The sequence below is a fragment of the Nannobrachium achirus genome (assembly GCF_963921795.1).
Source record: "Nannobrachium achirus genome assembly, chromosome: 13".
Classification (NCBI taxonomy): Eukaryota; Metazoa; Chordata; class Actinopteri; order Myctophiformes; family Myctophidae; genus Nannobrachium; species Nannobrachium achirus.
In genome coordinates this window covers 51,097,080-51,114,542 of record NC_137833.1, presented here as the reverse complement: position 1 = coordinate 51,114,542, position 17,463 = coordinate 51,097,080, and the positions used below count along the sequence as shown (strand labels likewise).

Genomic DNA, 17,463 nt, shown 5'->3' with positions numbered 1-17,463 from the left:
AAAGTCCCGTTGCAGGCAGGGAAGCAGGGAGGGAGGGAGGGAGGGAGGGAGGGAGGGAGGGGAGGGAGGGGAGGGCACAGCAGAGATCAAATAACCATCACTATGCCTGCTGACACTCAGTGCTAGCTGCTAAATCCAATTAATAAAGCTCTTAAACACGCCACAACATAACAGGATATTAACAGCCGTGGTCGGCGTTACTGCCTCTCTCTCTCTCTCTCTCTCTCTCTCTCTCTCTCTCTCTCTCTCTCTCTCTCTCTCCCCTTCCCCCCCACTCCACCCCCACCCCCAGCCCACCCTCCACCCCTGCCCACCTCTCTCCTTCTCCTTTCCGCTTCAGAGGTTTCATAAATATAGCTAGCTTAAAGGGAAGGAGAGAGAGAGCTCGCCCCGGTGGGTATACCAGTTTGTTTGTGTTCTCTCGGTTCTTTTTCTTTTATATATTTATATTTTTTATTTTTTATTTTTTTGGGAGGGGGGTACTCAACTCAACTGCAGTTTAAAAAAAAAAGCATAAACAAATAGGGATGTGACGATAAGCGATATTATCGTTTATCACGATAACAAAAAACACTCGCGATAATCGCATCGTGGACATTTTAATTTATCGTGATACCGTCCTCCGTCATGCACTGGGATCAATTCACCTTTTATTTGCCGAGCTGCATATCTGGTACCATTTAAACCCTCTATAATTAGTAAAAGGTACTTGTAATAGACATACTTGATTTTTTTCCCCCTCTCTATCAAATGTCTGCCAAAAGATAGCTGATCTACAAGCTCACAACGCGTCGCAAAAAATGTTCCGCCCCAGGATAATGGATTTGGATTATCGTGATAATATCGTAAATCGTAATTTCTTTTGTCACAATAGTCGTGATATGAAATGTTCATATCGTCCCATCCCAATAAACAAACGATTCACCGCGTTTTCGTGTAGACGGCATCGTTTCTCCTTATCTACCAGCGCCATATCTACCAGTTACAAACAGCCAACTGATCGGTGGCGTCTGGAGGAGCTGTGGAACTGGTTGGGGGAATCCCGTCCGTGTCAGTGATTTACGAAGGAGAGAGAGAGGAGTCAGTGTGGAGGAATTCATTTGCCTTTCAAACAAGCGGCCCCCTCCTCCTCCTCCTCCTCCTCCTCCTCTCATCTCCCTCTCGGTGGAGTCTCAGTGATCTTATCAGGGGACCAGGGGACATGAAAGGAGGACATTAAAGCCACCACTGTGCCAACAACGCAGGACACACAACAATTCCCCTTAGTGACAGAAACAGAAAAAAAAGCAGGACGACATGATGTCGAGCTATCGAAGCGCTGCTGCTGCTGCTACTGATAGTCGAGTCTACGTTCTGTCTCACAGGGGGCGTTGGTGTGTGTGTGTGCGTGCGCGTGTGTGTGTGCTACACAGGCACGTGCACACATAGGCATCAAAGGGGGCTTGAGCCCCTGCCCTTTTACCTGTCTGTAAAAAGTGCCCTCTCCAGACCATGAATGCAGTTTTTACAATGGTGAAAGAAACGAAAATGCCCTCTTTCCATGCCATACCTGAAGGCAGCATTCAAGAGAATTGCCTTGTCCAAACTCTCCTGAACTTGAATGCAGCATCTTATGTTGAAAGAATTGCCCTCTCTGTGTAGAAACCCATTCCGTACGCCTTATCTCCAGTATTGACTTGATAATGCTTAGTTCAGTCTGGTATCACGCACCGAAAATAGCCGACCTCCAAGCTCACAACGCGTCGCAGCGCGACGCGTTGTGAGCTTGGAGGTCTGCTATTTTCGATATTTCCACCAAAAGGCCCTTTTAGAAATGTCAGCCCCTGCCTCTCTAACATTCTCTGCACGTCCCTGGTGCTACACTATTGTGTTCAGCGATAACAACACAGGTAGCAGTTTCACCACTGTTTGCTGGGATGATCCCAAGCATGTTTGCCATCCACTTAGCGTGCAGCATGCCCAGTGTGCACAGCACACAAACACACAGACAGTCCAATTGTAACTCTGAGAGTGTGTGTAGCCAAAAGGACCCTTATGTGTCCATTTGGTAACATTTGTACAATCTCAAGAGTTAAATTGAGGGAAAACCCTGCAGATTTCCAACCTAAATCCTATTTTCGGATGTGGGCGGATCCAAGATATAGTGTGGCGAAAGACGCAACAACGAGTTTGACATCAGCATAACGTCACTGTCGGGCAGAAACCTTGTATCTCCAAGTTTCAAATTTGAACGTTTTTTCGTAAAGCCCTGCTTCATCACAAGACTCTCGCACAGGACTAGTGAAAATAGCAGATCTACAAGCACTTTGTTGTGCTTGTAGATCGCCTATTTTCACTAGTTTAAATCATTTTTAAAATGATAAATACAAAACGAACAGTTTTGGACATACAAGGTTTTTTGTAGATCAGCTATTTTAACTGTGTAAAATGTTTTTCTAAATAGAAATAAAAGGCAAAGAAGTTTAGGGGTTTTAGGGTTTAGCTTGGCGAAAATAGGGCCCATAGGGTATCTTTCACCACACTATGTTAATGATCTTCTCACAACAGAACTATGGGATTTAGGTTGAAGCAGCTTTCCTTTGCTTTCACTCTGGGAGAGTGTACACATGTAATTTGGTTACATTTGTACATGTCAGAGTTAAATTAACATGAAAGATTGTACAGGGCATTAGCATACCTTGTAGCAAGCTCTATAGAAACTGGTCCCAGAGGTAAGACAGTGTCAGTGTCATTATGCAACGGTGAGGCAGTGGGTGTAAAGTAACCAAGTACTTTTACTCAAGTACTGTACTCACGTACAATTTTGAGGTATTTTCAGTACTTTTACTTCTACACCACAACAATTATATGACAACTTTAGTTACTAGTAACTTTGTAGATTTGGATTATTATTACAAAACATACATTAACCACTTCAGCCCTATTATACATTTCGGCCATTTGAAAATAGCCGATCTACAAGCTCACAATGCACAATGGAAACTTGTGAAATGGGACATTCTGCATAATGAGTATTTACTACTATTTTGATACCAATACCTTTGTACTTTTACTCAAGTTAATGTACAATTCCGGACATTTACTTGCAACAGAATATTTCTTTTATTTTTATTGAACACAAGAAACGAAGACAAACGATACAAACAGGACAAGAACAAAACAAAAAAACATATCATACAATACAACAAAGTGGGCTGCTTATCTTAAGTCAACAATTAAAGATACGTCTTCAGTACTTTGTCTCTATTTTAAGCACTGTCCATGGGCTGGTGAAAGAGAGTCCACTTTTCCCAATATTTGTTTGATTTGTCCTCTTGTAGTCTGAGTATGAAAGTTAGCATTTCCATAGTGTATATTTCCTTTATATCCAGTCTTCTTTAGTTGGAGGATCTTGTTGGTGCCAGTGACTTGTAATCACTTTTTTGCTTGAAGTACTGATACTTTTAAGCCAAAAAAACTCTAGTAATTTTTCCAGCACTGCAGTGAGGTGATCAAAAGGCTTATCTATCCGCTATACAACGTGGGTGCATTCCTCTAAAGGACGGGGAGGTGTGAAGATGAGTGGGGAACAGGCTTAATTAGTTGTTTTTAGGAGTCTGATCTGATTGTGAGCTCCAGTCGCTTTTAACGTATCAGTGCGAACCCCGGCGGAACACAGTCACCCACAGATAAGACCGCCAGGGGCGTCACACCAAATTCTGGGGCCTGGGTACAAGGATTCACTGCGGGCCCCCCATGAATGCTCTTCATAGTGGGAGGGGGTTTAACCCATTTAGACTGGGAACGCATTATTACGCATTACTTTGTGCTTTAACTATTGAAAAACAGCAGATATACAAGCTCACAGCGCGGCACCGAGTGCCGCGCTGCGAGCTTGTAGATCTGCTATTTTTGAAAGATTGTGAAAATGTGTGCAAGTCTTTGAATATTTCAAATCCTTCTAAGGCTTTTTGAAGTGTTTTAGTGTGTTTCAGATGTTTCAGTGGTGCTCACATTTTTTCATGTGAAGGACTCCCACATCTCAAAATATTTAGTTCCAGGGACCCCCCCCCCCCCCCCAGAAGCAAAATCTGAGTTACAAATGTTCGCTTAAAAAATACATATATTCAAAGATTTGCTCACATTTTCACAACTTTTCAAAACTAAACTAGCTAAAGTATGACATAATGAAGGCCCCTCCACCTTGGGCCCTAGTAACTCAGTCCCACTCCCCCCCCCCCTTGTGACACCTCTGATAACGGCACAGATAAAACCGCCGACTACAGAGAGAGTAGGGACCCCCGCCGGGTTGAGAAAACACAACGACGACCCCCTTTTCTCCCCATGTCTGCCTAGCGTATTTAGTTACTGTCATCCACGTTAGGTACGTGTCGAAACCGTCACCCTCCCCTAAAAAACACAACAGTGAAATGAGCACTTGTGATTTATTATTGTTTCTTTTAGGAGGCATTTGATGCTAATTCTTTTTTACGTAAGGGTGAGGGGGGGAGGTTGGTCTAGTTGTGTCAGTGGTGCTCTGTGGGTGTGCGCGTGCGTGTGTGTGTGTGTGCGTGTGTGTGTCTGGTGAATGACAAGCGCCCGCTATTGATCGCCACGTGCCTCTCTTTCTCCGTCCAGCTGATAGAAGGTAATTAATGACTCAATTTTCCTCCGCACCAAAGACAAAACAATTGAGTTTCTACGCAGCAACACCCCCCCCCCCCCCCTCCCCCCCGAGGGAGCTGTCCAAAATAAATGCCTGTACTAAAATATGCAGTCAGGTTCGGTTGATAGTAGGACAAAAAAAAAAGCGCGGGCAGCAGCAGACAGACGCGCTCCGTGAAAGGAGAAACGCACTAACGCTACACACACGCCGCTAAAGTCAATACAGTCGTGCGATGAAACACACACACACACACACACGCGCACGTGCACACACACACACACACACACACACACACACACGCGCGCACACACTCACTGCACACATCCCCCTTCACACCCTATTCTAGTCCCCTCCCCCCTCCCCCCCATTCCGCTACGCGTCCAATAGATCTATTTCGCGCGGTGCGCGAGTACGGGTTCATCCTCTGGCCTCACAGCCCGCTGCCGAAAAAAAAAAAAAAAAAAAAAGGTCAAGCATTGGAGCAGAATGGCAATAACGCCCCTGAAATGGTACCATCAGTGGGAACATGATTGATCAATTGAATTCCATAGCCGCCCAGGAAAAATGTGGGATTAAGTAGAGTATTATACGCGCAATGAGTCGAGCGCCCCGCGATGTTCATTCCAAGTTCATTTCGCCTCTCCCTCCCTCCCTCCCCCCCCTCCCCCTCCTGCCCAGGCTGGATCAGGGCAATCAATAGCAGCCTTGCATATCATATATCACCGCCGGCCCGGGCTCGCTCCCGGAGAGAACATAATCTGCTGCAAATTTAGAATGACAGATTTGCACGGGAGCTAAAGCCCTCGTCCTCCTGGCTGGCTCGCCAGCCCGCCAGCCCGCCCGCCCATCCCGCTCGCCCGCCCGCTGGCTGAGGAAGAGAGAGACAGGAAGGGAGGGTGTGTTTTTTTTCTTTTCTTTTTTTTTTAAGGCAGTCAGCCTATAGAGGGTATGCGTGTGACATCATCATCATACCCGGAAGATATGCAGGAACGCTTACTGAGTGGCAAAAAAAACTACTTTCTGGGCCTTGACGGCCCATACATCCAAACAGAAAAGTCCTATCTGATTGCATTAAACGACGTTAAACAATGTTAAACTCACTTTGCCACTCGATTTGCCACTCACTTTATGCATGCGCATACCCTCTATAGTAGTCGTGGAGGAAGTTGCTACTCGGCAGAATAAAAAATATATCGTCACTGTCGGGCAGAAACCTTGTATCTCCCAAGTTTCAAATTTGTAAATTTTTTCCTGCTTCATCAAACTCATGTCACAGTGTAATCTGCCCCTCGCCCCCCAACAACAGCTGACCAGTACAGTAAGTAGTCTAAGTACAGTCAAATTAATTTGATTGGCTTATAATTGTGCATTCCCAGTACCCCTTTAGGTGACAGGACCCCTTTAAGCAAACGTAGGCTACTAGTTACTTTGCACTATACTGTTTACACCGCGGCAATGACAGCAGCAGCGCCCTCTACAGTGGAGCGCCCAGGAAAACGGTCTTCTATTTCGTTATATATTATTCCTTGCAGTGTTTTGGGGGTTTGATGGCGGTGGCGTTCTTTTCGGGGGACCCAGGCAGGACGGACGGGAGGGAGGGGAGGCGAGGAGGCCAATAGGCAGGTTGATAGGGTCAGGAGGAGATCAGGGGAGGCGAGCGCAGAGAAGCCAGGAGGCTCATTTGTTTATATAGAGTGTGACCGAGGGAGGAAATGCATACGCTTGCCCTCGGCGCCCCGTCCTCATACGACGACAGGGGCGTCACAAGGTGGGGGGGGGGAAAGTGGGACTGACTTACTATAGGGCCCAAGGTGGAGGGAGGGGCCTCAATTATTTTACACTTTAGCTATTGAAAAATAGCAAATATACAAGCTTGTAGATCTGCAATTTTTTGAAAAGTCATGAAAAGGGGTCCCTGGAACTAAATATTTTGAGATGGGGGTCCGTGGCCAAATACATATCATTTTGGGGGTCCTTCACATGAAATATTTTGAGCACCACTGACATAGAAAGGTAAAAAAGAAAAAAGAAAAAAACGTAGAAGGATTTGAAATATTCCAAGATTTTCCCAGATTTTCCAAAAAACAGCAGATCTACAAGCTCGCTATGAGCTTGTATATCTTCTATTTCTCAATAGTTAAAGCACAGGCGGGGGCCCCCATGGTGAATCCTTGTACCCAGGGCCCAGAATTTGGTGCGACGCCCCTGTACGACGACGGGTATACCTTCTCCCCCATAACGCTCCATTCCGCCTTTCCAGGAGACAGGCAATATGTGGGGGGAGATGGGAGAGAGAGGGAGAGAGACATAGAAAGACAGAGAGAGAGAGAGAGGAGGAAGGGGAGAGGGGGGTCAATATGTTCAGGAGGAAATAGTATGGTTTAAATAATGGCCCTTGGTTCCCCGCTGGCAGAAACGAGGGGCTCTGGTGTGTAATCGCCGTAGCCTGCTTCCTCTCTCCCTTCCCGCAACACACTATCTACAGTATATTAGACTATATATTTGCCCTGACGGTAATCCATCAATTACCATACAGGCCTATCACATGATGACCGCGCTGATGGCGGCCATGAGGGGCCGACGTGGGAGGGAGGAGGGGTGGGGTGGGGGGGGCGGAGATAGCTGTCACCGCCACGTGTGTGTGTGTGCGTGTGTGTGTGTGTGTGTGTGTGTGTGTGTGTGTGTGTGTGTGTGTGTGTGTGTGTGTGTGTGTGTGTGTGTGTGTGTGTTACTATACTTGTGAGGGCCACACGACACACGTCCCCTACAATCTATACAAGTATCGTCGAATTTGTGCAGACACTGTAGGGACAATGAATGTTTCCCGGTTCTCACAAGAGAAATATCGTTGTTGTCGGGGTGAAAACCTTGTATGTCCGAAACCGTTCGTTTTGTATTTATCATTTAAAAAATTATCGAAACTAGTGAAAACAGCTGATCTACAAGCACACGATGCAAGGCATTGTGTGCTTGTAGATCGGCTGTTTTCACTAGTTTTGTGCGACAGTCTTCTATGATGAAGCAGGGCTTTACTTTATGAAATAAATTAAAAATACGAAACTTGGAGATACGAGGTTTCTGCCCCACAGTGACGATATGAATGTTTTATGCAGGTGAAAAAGACAAACAAGGCTTACAATTTGAAAAGGATTGGGTTGGTGTTGGGATTTGTCATTTGGAAGTCAGGTTATGCCTGATTTGTATACAGGGTAGCGCGCCGGGTGTTTGCAGATCTACAAGATCACAATATGAGGTTGTAGATTCACGAACACTAAGTAACTAAGCTAGACACCCTTTAGGGTCCATGCCTTACCCCTTATCGCTAAACTTCTTTGCCTTTTACTGTTGAAAAACATTTTTAAATACTCCAAAAGCAGATACATCGACACGTTGTGAGCTTGTAGATCAGCTATTTGAACTATTTAAAAATGTCTTTTTCACAATAGTAAAAAATGGCAAAAGAAAAGTAAGGCATGGACAAGTTTTCATCCAATCAGGATAGAGTGAGGCCTTCCTCCAATCATGGTCGAGTGGGGGCGGGCCTTCTGCGCACCAAGGCCCGCCCCCACTTGATCATGATTAGAGGAAGGCCTCCACGCCTGTCACCTACCGGTACATGAAAACTGAAAATGAAACTTAAGTGAAATCACATAACCCAGTGTTTCTCAAAGTGGATTCCAGGGACTCTGTGGGTTCCTTTAGGAGGGTCTAAATGGACCCATACAAGTCTGTAACTCTGACAGTGTACAAATGGAACCAAATGGACCCATTGGGTTCATTTGGTTCCATTTGCACACTGTCAGAGTTAAGGGGAGACCTTGAAATTGAAAAGTTTGAGAAACACTGACTTACCCTACCTTTAAACGCGACCTGGTGTTTCCCAAGGAACCTAAGCACAACTGTGGGGGCCAGTGGTGGGCAAGGAGGTAGGGAGTGATTCGCTGTGTTCACCTGGACCGTGTGGAGGTGACAAAAGTCGGGGGGACGAAGATTTACTATTCTGTCCATAACGGCACATAACTCTGTAACGGCACTGAGTCAGCTCATGCGACCATCGCAACGCTTGACAAGGCGGCTCGCTCGCTGCCGCTCACTCGGCGGTGTCTCACGCGGCTCACGGTCGCCTGAGACGGCGCGCCTCCATCATCTCCACCGAAAAGAAGCGCTCAGCCCCTGGAACTGGAACAGTGTTTTGATTCACGCGGTTCCTTTAGGGGGGGTCTAAATGGACCCATACAAGTCTGTAACTCTGACAGTGTACATATGGAACCAAATGGACCATAACGGGCCCATTTGGTTCCATTTGTACACTGTCAGAGTTAAGGGGAGACCTTGAAATTTAAAAGTTTGAGAAACACTGACTTACTCTATATATACCTTTAAACGCAATGACACGATGTCACTCCCTCCCTGACAGGGACGTGCTGGCCATTGAGAAAAGCGTGACAACTCCCGAACGGCCGGTCCAGGAAAAAAATTAAAATAAAATGTCGGCCTTCGTTCCATTTGGGGGGCTGGGCGGCCAACAAAGTAAATCGTCACTGTCGGGCAGAAACCTCGCATCTCCAAGTTTCAAATTTGTAAATTTTTCGCACAAAACGTTTAAATCATTTTTAAAATGATAAATAAAAACAAACGGTTTTGGACATCGACGAAATATAACTCATGTAATTGGCCCACTGGCTTGTCACTTGTCATGATCTGAAATGGCAAATCTTTGAGTATAGCAGCAGCGCTATGGAGAGAGATCTCTCTCTATAGCGCACAATGAGGGCCTCTACAACTAACTCAGGGGCCCATCATGTCCCTCTCCCTGACACCCAACTGACCACAACATCTCCCTCCTCCTCCTCCTCCTCCTCCTCCAGACGGCTCTGACGGCTCAGGCCCCGGCAGTGACTCCCAGGGCAGCGTGGAGAGCTTAAGGAAGCACCTCCGGGCCGACGCCTTCACCCAGCAGCAGCTGGAGGCGCTGGACCGCGTGTTCGAGAGGCCCTCCTACCCCGACGTCTTCCCCACCTCCGAGCACATCAAACCCGAGCAGGTCAGTCAGTCACAGCAGTGGTGGTGGTGGACAACATACTCGATTGCTTTTAACTTAAAAAAAGCCATTTAAGCCTGAAAAATACCTACAAATGTAAAGATTTGCACAAATGTTCACGATCTTTCAAAAATAGCAGGTATACAAGCTCACAGCGCGGCACTCGGTGCCGCGCTGTGAGCTTGTATATCTGCTATTTTTCACTGGTTAAAGCATAAAATAAAAACCCGAGAAGGTCAGTCAGTCACAGCAGTAGAGGTGGACAAAGTACTCGATTGCTTTTAACTTAAAAAGCCATTTAGGCCTGAAAAATAACCTACAAATTTAAAGATTTGCACAAAGTTTCATGATTTTTCTAAAATAGCAGATCTACAAGCTCACAGCGTGGCACTCGGTGCCGCGCTGTGAGCTTGTATATCTGCTATTTTTCAATAGTTAAATGATAAAATAAAAACCAGAGAAAGTCAGTCAGTCACAGCAGCGGTGGTGGACAACGTACTCGATTTTCTTTTCGCTTAAAAAGTATAAAAGTATCAATACTGCAATGTAGAAATACTCTGTTACAGAGTAAAAGTCTGGAATTCAAAATGTACTTGTAAAAGTACAAAGAAATGGGTAAATGCACTTGTCATGCAGAGTGTCCCATATCACACGTTTTCCATTTCCATATCAAATGCTATAAAAATAGCAGATCTACAAGCTTACATTTGATATGGCTGGGCGATGTGGACAAAGGCAGATACTGCAACGTTTTAGACCGAATACCTCGATATTGACATTGTGACGATAATATCGTATTGTGACGATAAAAACATGTCTACAAGCTCACGATGACTATTTTTGAACACTTTGGCAATTTTGGTAAGTGATTCATTAATACCAGGAAAGGACAACACTTATGCCATATCACAGTGTCACAATATCCGAAATACCAGACGATATCTTGTCTCATATGACGATATGGATATAATATCGATATATTGCCCAGCCCTATGGCAAAAAGGGCACTCTAAACTAGAGCCTGACCCATGCCAGCATTTGGAGTCCGATGCCAATCCCGATTTTCGAGAGTCATCAACCACCTATTACCGATTTGGACCGATATTACTGTAAATTTCGTCAGCAATTTGGAAAAACTTTGATTCGCTTCAAGGAGTAGTTCAACCACAAAATGTTTTTTTTTTTCCTGATTGATTACTCACCCCATGAAGACTTCAGTTCAATAATATATTTTTTTATTATTTGTAGCATTCCTAAGACAAAACAATTATTATAGTAAATTTACCTCCATTGATTCCGGATGGGGACCCAAATGCATTTGGGTCCCCATCCGGAATCAATGGGGGTAAATTTATTGTAATCAAATTACTGTCTTAGGAATGTGACAAATACAACGAAATATTATTGAACTCAAGTCTCCATGGCATTCGCATCAATACGAAAAAAGTCATTTTGGAGTTGAACTACTCCTTTAAAATTTCTATTTGAGGAAGTAGAATGTAAAAAACCGATCTACAAGCTCACAAGCTATAGATCTGCTATCTGAAAAAAAACTATCGAACACTTTTTTTTTCTCCCAAAGAATGACATGCCTAAAGTATAGGCCAGACTGACATAATCATCCAGCCTCTTGTCTCAACAACAACGTTATGTGGATCTCCACACCTCTGATGTTCTACGTTATGTTCGCTTCTCCCTCAGTCCGCCCTTGGGTTATACACATACGCCCACAGTGAAATAACGCAGATTGATTTCTTCAATTTCTGCCGGGAAGTGGTTGGCACAGGACAAAAAAAAAAGAAAAGGAAAAAAAAAAAGAAAAAAAGGGCACTGTATAGAGCTTCTTAGTCAAAGCAGGCGAGCCTATTACAGCGGATAACCTTTATTTACATTCATTAGACTGTTAACCCATTTAGGCTTAGAATTATTGAATGCTTTAACTATTGAAAAATAGCAGATATACAAGCTCACAGCGCGGCACCGAGTGCCGCGCTGCGAGCTTGTAGATCTGCTATTTTTGAAAAATCTTGAAAATGTGTGCACATTTTTCAATATATTTTTTTCAAAGCAAACTTTTGTAACTCAAATCATCTGCCTATATGGTGGGTCCCTGGAACAACATATTTTGAGATGGGGGTCCGCGGCAAATGAAAAAGTTTGAGAACCACTGATTTAGGGGAAGGATTTAGAAGTCGGGTCAAAGATCGGGTCAAAGATATTCAATGATTTGCACACATTTCCAAGATTTTTCAAAAATAGCAGATCTACAAGCTGGCAGCGGCGCTTTGAGCTTGTATATCTGCTATTTTTCAATAGTTAAAGCTTAAAATAATGGCTGAAGTGGTTAAAATCGAACGCGTTCCCGGTCTTTGAGCGTTAAACAACAAGAGACTATTAATTCCTCCCTTGAAACTCGGCGCGGGTGCCCATGCAGCTTTCGCCGCGCGGCCTAATTGAGTTCATTTTCATCTACTGGCGCGATCGCGGCGAATTACGGCGGCGATAAATCAGGGGGACAGCCCCCCTCTCGGCCTGTTATGCAGACCCTAATGCAGCTAATTACCAAACTGATTTCTACGGTCGAGATCAATACCAAAACCAATTGGAAATGACTTGTAATCACAAAGAGTGGAGGAGAAGGGATAAAAAAAAAAAAGCCAGAGTATAAGGCTGAGGGGGGGGGGGGGGGGGGGGGGGGGAGGACGAGGTGCGGGTAGAAAAACGACGTCGGAACGGTCGAGAAAAATCTGTTTTAATTTGGCGTAATATTAATCAGAGTGTTTTCCACTCTTTTCAGGGGGAGCTCCTTTTCTCCCCGTTTCCAACCTCCCCCCCCTCCCTGCAACCCCACCTCCTCCCCGTGTTGTTTTTCTTTACACATGGTGAAAAGGTGGACTATTAGGCTATTAAGGGGCTTGTCTGGTTGTCTGCGTCAGGGCATTAAAAAGCCATTTTCGGCGGAGGCCAGAGAGCTTGAATAGGCCTCATCCCTCCCACACTTCTGGCTGCCATGTGGCAGGGTCATTCAGAGCCCTGCTGTGCTGCGCCGGGCCCCGGCAGGGGCGTCACACGGGGGGGAAAAGTGGGACTGAGTTACTAGGGCCCGAGGTGGAGGGGGGGCCTTCATTGTTTTATACTTTAGCTATTGAGAAGTTGTGAAAATGTGTGCAAATCTTTGAATATATGTATTTTTTTAAGCGAACATTTGTAACTCTAATTTTGCTTTTGGGGGGGTCCCTGGAGCAACATATGGGGGTGATGAACAGATGGGGGTCGGTGGCCAAATAGCAGATCTACAAGCTCACAGTACAAGCCCCAGAAGATTTTTCTTCTGGGGGGGTCCCTGGAACTAAATATTTTGAGATGGGGGTCCGTGGCCAGATACATGTCATTTTGGAGGTCCTTCACATGAAAAAGTTTAGCACCACTGACATAGAAACATACGTTTTTCAAAACACCTTAAATGATTTGAAATTTTCAAAGACGATTTTTCAAAAATGGCGGATCTACAAGCTCGCAGTGAGCTCTCCTATTTTTCAGTAGTTAAAGCACAAAATAACGCGCAATGATGCGTTTTCCCAGTCTAAATGGGTTAAACCCCCTCCTCTTATGAAGAACATTCATGGGGGGCCCGGCCCGCAGTGAATCCTTGTACCCAGGGCCCAGGATTTGGTGCGACACCCCTGGGCCCCGGGCCACCGGCCCAGCCTCCTCCGCATCCACCCCAAAAAAAACCTGCCCCGGCCCGGCATCACTGGGCCCTGCCCACAATCCGTCCCATCTGCATGACAAAATGCCTCTTGTGCCGCGGAGAGGAGGCCACAGCGGAATAGAGAGGAACATCCTAGCCTATAGTGCCAGTGAACAGTTGTAAGCAGACAATTAGAGTTTATCTGGGATAGAGGCAGACAAGACCGGGGTCACCGGCTCTCTCGCCCCTCTGGGACCCGACACTCCCTCATTGAACAGGGGCGTCAATTGGGTATGGCAGGGGTATGCAGCTGCCATACCCTGGGTCCAGGGGGGGAAATAAAAGTTACTTTTAAATATAAATCCATGAATGTCTCTTTGTTAAATTACAGTAAAATAAAGTGCAAATTTTAACAAAATGGTCACTTTAACAAGGTATTATAATTATATTCTCCACGCTTGTATTCTCCCCATCTTGACAGAACGGTATATTCCCAGGTTCCGCAGGTCAGCTGCACAGGTGCAATGCATTATTGTTAATTGTGGCGCGTTTACTAACATGCCAAGTTTAGATGCACTTGAACAACCGTTCCAGGCTGCCACATCCAGCCCAAGAAACCGTAGAAACCTGTGTAAAAAAACTGTCAAAACTCGTTTTTTTTCAGACATTGTGAAAATAGCGAGGCGTTGTGAGCATGTAGATCTGCTATTTTCACAATAGAACCGTGTCGTACAAAATGTAACGCCTCTTTTCCATGAGGACTCCCATCTTTGCCATACCCTAGCTTTTGCTGAACTGACGCCACTGCACACACACACACACACACATACACACACACAGACAGACACACCGGTACAAAACAGACACCGCCGACACACTCTCATACACACACACACCCACAGACACACTCTCCAACAGAGCGCAGGGTCAGGAAGTCTCATCTCATTAACAAACAGGATCCATCACATCTGTTTGTACAGCGTCTTATCCAGGGATTTAAGAGACAAACAAGGACCGGGGTCGGTTTGTGTGGCGCAAAGTAAACTTCAGCGGCCGTACTGTCGTACCACAGACGCTACGCATTCCTCTAAAGACACCCGGGAATGCTTTGATTTAGCTGCACACTGATACAAATGTACCACGGGTACCATGTTTTTTTTTTTTACAATTTTATTCTTTTTTAATCACATTTGAGTTGCGATAAAACCAGAGAATAATAGAAATCGTCGTAATAATAAAGATATCAACGAAAAAAGAAATAGGGGGAGAAACAAACGACGAAAATCCATTTTTAGCGTTTGATTCGTTCGTTCCGATCGAGCGTGCGCCGGGGGGTGGGGGGTGGTGGGGGGCTAAAAACACAAAGGTTGATTTTTTTCCTTTCTTCTTCTTTTTTTTTTTTAGTTTGTACTCCTCTTTAAAATGTGGCCCACATGTCCGCACCGGTAACAAAGCCCTCTGAATGTTTCCTCCCTTGACTGGTCACAGGGATGACTGCAGCCGAGCACAAAGAGGCAGCTGACACCCCGTCCTTTCACTTGCTTCAGCCCCAATCCCTCTCTCATCCCCTCCCTGCAGCCCCTGTGACAAGCCCTAATGCATGCATACATCACAGGGCCTCGGTAAGGCACAGGGAGGGAGGGAGAGAGAGAGAGAGAGAGAGAGGGAGAGGGTGGAGGGGGTCGCAGGATGCATAGGAAATATTCAGGGGGAAACACGGTGGAGAGATCACAGCGAGGGTTTTCCTTGAGACGCGTTTCTCGCATTGTCTTGTAAAAAAAAGGGGGGGGAGAGAGAGAGAGAGAGAGAGAGAGAGAGAGAGAGAGAGAGAGAGAGAGAGAGAGAGAGAGAGAGAGCAGGGGTGTCGCACCAAATTCTGGGCCCGGGGTACTACAAGGATTCACTCACATTTTGTGCTTTGGCTATTGAAAAATAGCAGATCTACAAGTCTACAATGTAGATCCGCTATTTTTGAAAAGTTGTGCAAAATATGTGAAAATCTTTGAATGTTTCAAATCTTTCTAAGGTTTTTTTGGTTTTTGGATGTTTCTATGTCAGTGGTGCTCAAACCTTTTCATGTCAAGGACCTCCAAAATGATACGTATTTGGCCCACGGACCCCCCCATCTGAAAATATTTAGTTCCAGGGACTTTTGTATTCAGCGCGGCACTTGGTGCCACGCTGTGAGCTTGTATATCTACTATTTTTCAATAGTATAACATTTTTAAGGTCCCTCCACCTTGGGCCCTAGTAACTCAGTCCCACTTTCTCCCCTTGTGACACCCCTGAGAGAGAGAGAGAGAGAGAGAGAGAGAGAGAGAGAGAGAGAGAGAGAGAGAAAGGTAGACCTCAGGAGTCAGGACATTGTGTCTGGTCCTTGTAACCCATGGAGATTGCGAGTGGCTTTGATGCGCATCTCTTCTGAACCGTATCATGAACCGGTATAACATAAAGAAATATCTTATATCTATCCAACCACTTCAAGCCTACGCTAGCGCCCACCATCCTGGGAATGTCCAGAATAGGTGTAACAACAGGCAAACATTTGGCAAAAAAAAAAGACTAACACAGATACAAGCACAAGGTTGCAGATTGGGTTATTTTTGGGTGACGACGTTTAGGTGCAAACGTGGAGGGAAAATAGCAGGGGACCACGTTTAGACACCTGGGGGACTCGGGTCAACTAAGTAATACATCTTCTAAGGCAGTAGATACTTAGATAGATAGTATAGATAGATAGATAGTATAGATACATAGATAGATATATAGATAGATAGATAGATAGATAGATAGATAGATAGATAGATAGATAGATAGATACCTTTATTATCCCAAGGGGAAAATCAGTTGCCCAGAGGCAGCACAGCAGTATAAGGTTATTTACAAAGTTACAGAGAAGTAAGAAAAAAGATAAAGAAAATAAAAAAACAAGAACAGAGTACAGTAAGAGCGCCAAGTACGCCAAGAAAGGGAACGAATAATATATATATATATATATATATATATATATATATATATACAGTATATATATATATATATATATATATATACAAAGTGTCCTTAGGCACAACTATCAATATAGTACAGTGCCCCCAAATCAAAGAGACCATCACAGTCAATGCTAGTTAGTGCAACAAGTAACTCACCATCATGTCAAACACAAGCAAACGATACTCAAAACTACTAACACGACCTAATAGTGCAGCGTGTCCAAAGGTCAGTGCGACATAAAAACAACTAGAAAAAGAAAGAAACAAGAGAGGGTGACCACAAGACAGGCATTGGTTCTCAAACCTTTTTAGGCCGTGACCCCCAAAATAAACATATTTGCCTTCAATCATACAAGACTGTCGCACAAAACTAGTGAAAATAGCAGATCTACAAGCACACAACGCCTTGTAGATCGGCAATTTTCTGCTACTTTCAATCATTTTTAAAATGATAAATCCAAACCGACGGTTTTGGACATACAGGTTAGTTTCCACCCGACAACAACGAAATAATACGCGGAAATACATGTTTGGTTGGTGGTTGTGGTGTCCCGTTGATCATTGGGTGTATAAACTCAACGGCGGTGTGTGTGTGTGTGCGTGTGTGTGCGTGTGCGTGGGCGTGCGTGCGTGCGTCCCGACAGGCCAACGAGTACTCGCTCCCGCACCCGGGCCTGGACGAGGTCAAACCCAGCCTGTCCTCCAGCGCCAGCTCTGACCTGGCGGCCAGCGTCTCCCAGAGCTACTCTGTCGTCACAGGTACGACCCCACACCACACCGCACCACCCCACTCCACCCCACTCCACCCCACAGCAGCCCACAGCACACCACAGCACAGCACACCACCAAACTCCATCTACTAAAGCCCCCTTTCCACTGCAGCTTTAGCGCCACACTACACGACACTTCCGCACCGCACCACACCGTACCACATAAAAATATCTATATTTTCCAGTACCCTTATCGGTAAGAAACAAATTGGATTATAACTGTGATTATAATACACTATAAAGTATTAATATATTACTATGATAATTATAATACACTATAATAGATTATAACAGTGATTATAACACCATAGAATGTATTATCATGT

At 45.1% G+C, this 17,463-nt stretch overlaps 1 protein-coding gene across 1 annotated transcript in view; it reads left to right on the top strand.

Annotated features, from left to right (window-relative positions):
• pax2a (paired box 2a) overlaps positions 1–17,230 on the top strand; it is a gene marked incomplete at both ends in the record, with an annotated part of 46,023 nt that extends 28,793 nt beyond the window's left edge. The window contains 2 exons of the mRNA XM_080740817.1: positions 9,514–9,689; positions 17,012–17,230. Coding sequence (XP_080596943.1) covers positions 9,514–9,689; positions 17,012–17,230 — 395 coding nt within the window. The remainder of the gene's footprint in view (positions 1–9,513; positions 9,690–17,011) is intronic.
• Between the last annotated feature and the right edge of the window lie 233 nt (positions 17,231–17,463).